Source organism: Tasmannia lanceolata, unplaced genomic scaffold, assembly GCF_043159265.1.
Source record: "Tasmannia lanceolata isolate RefF3 unplaced genomic scaffold, GAP_Taslan_0.1 ptg000006l, whole genome shotgun sequence".
Lineage (NCBI taxonomy): Eukaryota > Viridiplantae > Streptophyta > Magnoliopsida > Canellales > Winteraceae > Tasmannia > Tasmannia lanceolata.
In genome coordinates, this window is record NW_027518683.1 from 20,756,549 (window position 1) to 20,763,505 (window position 6,957).

Consider the following 6,957-nt stretch of genomic DNA (forward strand, 5'->3'; position numbering starts at 1 on the left):
CTACAGCCACTGTCCAAATACCAAACATCACACTTCTTTTCATTAGCAACATGACAAGCAAAAAATAGAATTTCTTCTTCTTTTTCTTTTTCTTCAGAAAAATTTGCTTGGTTTTTCTTTAAGTAGCAATCTTTTTGTTCATGCCCAATTTTTTTGCAATTGAAGCATTGTGGCTTTCCACGGTGCCAACAAATTTTTGGATCATGTCCGGACATTTTACAAATGTCACACTTTTTGAGAAGTTCTAGCATCATTCCCTTTCTCAAAATAGTGTTTAGAATTTTGAGAAGATCTGAAATCATGACCTTTCGCAGAATAGTTTCCATTGAAACTAGTGGTTAGTTTAGTCTGAAAAGCATGCTCAATTGATTTATCAGTATGACGATTCGTTCTTTGTTCATGCACCTCAAGAGAACCCATCAATTCACTAACTGTCAAAGTAGAAAGATCTTTTGTTTCTTCTATAACTCCGACAATAGAGTCATATTTAGCAGGAAGGCTAATGAGAATTTTTTCAACAATTTTTTTATCAGAAATTGTTTCCCCATATGATCGCATCTGATTAGTTATTTCTAAAACTTTAGAAAAGTACTCCTTCAAGCTTTGGGCATCTTTCATATGGAGGTTTTCTAAGTCTCTACGAAGAGATTGAAGTTTGATGGTTTTTACCTTTTCATTACCACTGAATTCATTTTTTAGAAGATCCCATGCTTCTTTGGCGGTTGTAGCTCCAATGATTCTTGGGAAGATCGCTTCAGAAACGCTTTGTTGAATGAAGAATAGAGCTTTGGCATCCTTCTTCTTGTTGTCTCTGTTTTGCTCCATCTGTTCATCATTTGGAGGATCATCAAATCCATTTTCTACCAAGTCCCAAATGTCTTGAGATAGAAACGAAGTCTTCATCTTAATGCTCCAAAAGTCATAATTCTCTCCGCCAAAGATTGGCATGGTAGGTTGAGAAATGTTGAGGCTTCCACTATTGGTTGCCATAAGAACCTTCAACGACACCCAGATTTTATCTTTCTTGGAGTGCTCTGATACCAATTTGTTAAAGTAAGATGAGTTGCAAGTGCAGTCCTCAAGAAAAGAGAGAGAAATTTGAAATTTTCTAAGACTCGTCTTTTCTTTTTTCTTTTTTTTTTCAAATGATGGCATACAACTGTTTATATAGACTTTTCTTACACACTTCTCATAACACTCTTAATTACAAAACATAAAGTCAACAACTTCCTAGACTTAGACTACTCATTTTCAATGCTTGACTTATCATTTCCTAGACAAAAATATTTCCCACACACGTCAGTTTCAATGCTCTTTTTTTTTCCAAACACACCCTCTTAATAAACTAAACATTTCCAAGGCTGGCTTTTACAAGACATTTACAAGACACCCATTTCCAAAACATTGACTCAAACTTATTTCTAGAAAGGACATTAATTTTCAACAATAACTACTTGGAGCTTCCACTTTGAACTTCGAATTTTAAAAAGTTACCTTGTCCGAAAATAACTAAGGGCCCATTTGGATAACTCATATTTTGTATTTGGATATGGAATTGTGTTTTGAATAGAAAATGAATAGATCCGACAGCTCATGTTGCGGAAGACAGAGAGGGAAGGGGGTACTTCCTACTAGAGGGGAGAGGTTGAGGAGCAAAGATGGAGAAGGAAACTGCCAGATATGTGGATTTCCAATTACTTATTTCCACATCATATTTGGAAATCTGATATTTTCACTATCACTTGCTGATTTGGACATCCAAGGATTTGATCCGGATCCAAATCACAATGCAAAATGGGCTGCAAATGTGAGAAATCCAAATCAAAATCTTCTCGGCATCAAAACGGGCCCTAACTTCATTCATCTATAGGGTGCTTAATAAACCTGGTGCAAATCTTATATCGGCTAACTAAAGCTTTCCTAGCCGAATAAATTTCAAAAATGGGTGTAAACGCTATTTAGGACCCAAAACAATTAAAATAAAAGCCAATTTAAACTTGCTCCTAAAAATCATCCCTTTTGAAACTGACTACAATCTCAAACTTAATGTAAACTTGTAGTGAACTTCCTAAAAATCTCCTTAAATCCTAAAGCCAAAGAAACACCCCTACACGTCCAAATTTAGCGAGATTGCTCTTCCACTTGGTCTTTGTTTATCAAAGTAGCAACATTTGCAACTATTAGAATTCAAATGCCACATCCAAGATTTGGTGGTTGTAAGTACCGAAATTGAACCACTACTCCACTTCAATGCTTTCTAAAAGGCGCTTACAAGAGAATGTTAAGTGGGTAATTTCAGCAGCTTCTTTCCAAGCAGCTAAGCAACAATTTTCTATCTGATAATAAAGAAGGTTGCATTTAAAACAAAAAACCTTAATAGATAGTTGCTAATATGGAACTCCTAACTCAGGGAAATAACTAATGTAGGAAGGCTAATTTATGAAAATCGTAAATCAAATTACTAGAAAATATGAAATTACTAACTATAAACCTTAAGGTTTATAGAAAGTATTTCTATGTGCCTCGTTGATCAAATTTCGAAGCAATCGAATTGGGCCATCGATCTTGAACATGCTTGAATCTCCTGGTAGCCTTTTTGGAAGATTCGTCATATGATAGTATCTTCTGCCAAATTCTTTGGCCCCATTGTCGATCTGGATTGTCCGAGCATAGATCCGAGGGTCCTGAGCGGTCCGATCACAGATTTGTTGTTTTCCGATCAATCCAATTACGCTTGCGAAACATCCAACCCTCGATCGGTTGAGTTGCACCTGTATCACTGACCCAAGGTAGGGCCGGGTGTTACAAAAACCACACAGTCAAAGGAATTGAAAAGAGGGCATGAAGCATAAATTTATGGAGACGATAAATTCGCACCCCTGTAGGATGATTCTCACTCCTTGTACACATAAAAAGTTCCAGTCTGCCATAATTCACATTAACAGGGGTGCGAATCATCCTAAAGGGGTGCGAATATATCTTTGTTCTAAATTTATGTTGGAAAAATAATTCAAAATGATTGCTAGTGAGCCCCACCCAAGTCTTTTACGTTTTTAGAGTTTTTGTCTTTATCCAAGTTTGGGTTTTAAAGAGTCCAAAGTATCTTCTAGTGTCGGTTGTGCTAGTTTTTCTAGATAAAGGATATTAGCTAGGTAGAGTTTCTCTATTCAAGTTGTGTTATAGTCTAACTGGAATTGTGAAGAAAAAGAAAAATGTCAGTAGCGTGTGATGGTTGCACACGTCAGTAGCGTGTGATGGTTGCACGTATAGGTGGTCTATTTAAAGACTAGTTTGGGTTATGAGGTGAGATGAAGAAAATCTAACTACCATATATAAAGGTGGAATCGTGGGTTAAGTTCTTCTACCCTTTGCTGTTATTTTCGCTTGTGTCCACTGCCATAATTCCAATTGTATCCCACATGTAAGGGCATTTGTGTCATTTGCTGTTATTTCCGCTTTTGTCCTACCTTTTGATCCACACGTCAGCATTACTCTTTTACCATTAACCCCTTTGCTGATGGGTTAAGTTCTTCTGTCCTCTGCTGTTATTTCCGCTTGTGTTCCACTACCATAATTTCAATTGTATCCCACATGTAAGGGCATTTGTGTCATTTGCCGTTATTTCTACTTTTGTCCCACATTTTGATCCACACGTCAGCATTACTCTTTTACCATTAACCCTTTTGCTGATATCTAACATCTGCCTCTATGAGAAATTATTTGAGGGTCAAATCGTAATCTACATATGAAAAGTACCGGCACGGCAAAAAACTACCGACAAGAGGTAAAGACATATGACAATGACGAAAGAACTACTTTATATTACTCATGCAGGACACTTGCAAAATATTGATAGATTCCGGGCACCTAAAGAGGAACAACAATTATGGAAACTCCTATCAATTGGAGGTCTAGGATCAACCTATGGAAATGGTTTTACGGGCACAGTCGATTGATGTTGTGTTCCATCACATGGACGGTTTAGAGCAACCTATAACCCTTTATAGATTGGAGGGTTCGGATCTACCTATGAAAATTATTTTGGGGCACAAGCTATGTAGGAAGTGGCCCATCCAAAAGAAATTTCTTTTCTTTTTGTGTGGGATTTACATGTCAGCATTACTCTTTTACCATTAACCCCTTTGCTGATATCTAACATCTATCTCTATGAGAAATTATTTCAGCGTAAAATTGTAATCTACATACGAAAAGTACCAACACAGGGTACGGGCCATACTGTACATTTTAATAGAGAGAGGAGTGCGATTATCAAAATACGGTGAGTAGTGCCATTATAAAATATGGTAGTGAGAACATTAGCACTATATATAATTTCAAACCGTCTTTGTTACTTGGATGTCCCACGCAGGACGGGTTCAACCCGAACCCGACGGGTTAAACCCGACTTTGGGTTGGGTCGGGTTAGGCTTTTTCACAAATCGGGTTGGGTTGGGAAAAATCAACCCCAATTGGAAATCGGGTTGGGTCGGGTTGGGCTGTCGGGCAACCCGACCCAACCCGAAACCCGAATTTGGGTTCCATCTGAAGAAGTCTTGTATATGTGTGTTTTTCTTTTTCAACATTGAAACAGTCTCCACAGTCCACAATGGACGGTTTGGATAATCTTATGGTGTGGGCCATACCGTACTTGAATAAAGTGAGGAGTGTGATCATCAAAATATAGTAGTGCGGAGAATATTTCCCTTTGTTAATTGTTAGTCCCTGTTTGGTTTGGATTTTGAGAACCGATTGTGAGTTAAAAACTTATTATTGGTGACTTACTATTGGTTCTCAAAATCCAAAACAACCCGGCTTGAGTTGAGGTGGTCAACAATTGATACCACATCAAATCGGGCCAGCCCGACCCAGCCAGACCCATCCCAACCCGAATTGGGTCGGGTTGACACCCAAGTTGCACCCCTAACAATGACGAAAAAACTACTTTTCCTTATTAACCATGTGCGGGTCAAATTACAGAAATGTTGATATTACGAATGCAGGACACCTGTAAAAATATTGACAAATTTTGGACACCTTAACAGGAACAACAATCATGGAAACCTCTATAGATTGGAGGGCTAGGATCAGCCTATGGAAATGATTTTACGGGCACCACCTATTGAAGTTGTGTTCCATCACATGGACGGTTTAGATCAACCTATGATGTGGTGTGTACAATTTTAAATGGATAATTTAAATGGATAGCATGTGCGGCACATGCATTTTTACTAGTAATAAAAAAGTGCATATACGTTTTCTTTCGTTAATATCCTCTCCGATTCTCTTCATCTATTTGTGTATTTCTAGTTCTTTTAATTTTACAAAGTGGTATTAGAGCAGAATGTCTTGGGATTTCCACAGAGCAGAAAAGCCAGGGTGAATTCAAGAAAATACCGGCAAGGATTCAGTAAGTTCGCAACATGGCAGTTAACACTAATTCTTCAAATTTTTAGCAAAGTGTTCCTTTATTTAAAGGTGATAATTTTTAATTTTGGTCTATTAACATAAAGACGTTATTTATGTCTTGTGAATTATGGGAATTGGTGGAGAATGAGTATGACGACGGTACAAAATAACGAATTGAAGGAGCGTAAAAAAAAAGATGAAAGGACTCTTTTCCTCATCCAACAAGCCATGGATGAACTAATATTTTCAAGGATCATGGCTACAACTACATCAAAAGAAGCATGTGATTTGCTTCAAGAAGAATATCAAGGTACTACGAAGGGAATTTCTGTTAAGTTACAAATCCTTCGTCGTGATTTTGAGAATTTGATTATGAAAAATTCTGAATTAATTCAAGTGTTTTTCTCTAGAGTGAGTTCTATTGTAAATCAAATTAGAACTTATGGGAAAAAAATTAGATGATCAAAATATTGTTGAAAAAGTGTTAAGGAGTCTACCAAATAAATTTGATCATGTAGTTGCTACCATAGAAGAGTCTAAAGATTTAACTAGATATTCTATGAATGAATTAATAGGTTCTTTGCAAGCACATGGGCGGAGATTGAATAACACTACAGAAAATTCACTAGAACAAGCGTTTCAATCAAAAGTTGATTCGAAGAAAAGATCTAATGATTCAAATAAAGGTTTTCAAGGAGGAAGAGGCCATGGACGTGGTGGATTCTGCTGCAGAGGAAGAGGTAGAGACCAATTCAGTGGTTATCAAAGAAATCAAAGTGGAGATAACCATAAATCTACTTCATTATTTTGTTTTTTTGCAGGAAATCAAACCATGCTGATAAGGATTGTTGGTATAAGAATAGTGGAAATCAAAATAGAAATTTACCATAATATTTTTACTGCACAAAGTATGGTCATATTGCAAAAAACTGTCATCAAAAGGCTAAGGAACAAGCAAATTATCATGAAGAGAAAAGTAATGAAAAAGTTGAAAAAGGAGATGTCTTACTACCAATATTGAATTGAATGATGAAATATGGTATTTAGATAGTGGTTGTAGTAACCACATGACCGGGAACAAAGATTATTTTCTCGAAATAGATGAAACTATCAAACCACGAGAAGGATGGGTGATCACAATCATGTTAATGCCTATGGAATTGGTCCCATCGTAGTTTCTACAATGGTTGGTAAGAAACAAATTCAAGATGTTATGTATGTTCCTGGGTTGGCTCAAAATTTGCTAAGTTTGGGCCAATTGATAAAAAAGGGTTACCGTGCTATCTTTGATGAAGGAGAATGTAAACTTTATGATAAGAAAAGTATGAAACTAATTTTGTCGATTAAGATGAAAGAAAATAAGATGTTTCCACTAGTGTTTTCTAAACTAGTATTCAATGCTTTCAGTGCATCTAATGATGACTCTATGTTATGGCATAAAAGATATGGATATTTAAATTTTGGTGGATTGTCTTTATTGCAAAAATTGAATATGACTGTTGGTATTCCTTTTTTGAAATATGATGGAAAAGTGTGTGAATCTTGCGTTTT

The 6,957-nt window shown here is 36.5% G+C and overlaps 1 protein-coding gene across 1 annotated transcript; it reads right to left on the minus strand.

Moving 5' to 3' along the window:
• Positions 1-225: 225 nt before the first annotated feature.
• LOC143878809 (uncharacterized) lies at positions 226-990 on the minus strand. The gene has a single exon (XM_077381043.1). It carries the CDS (start codon positions 988-990, stop codon positions 226-228), a length of 765 nt encoding a protein of 254 aa, XP_077237158.1.
• Positions 991-6,957: the final 5,967 nt, after the last annotated feature.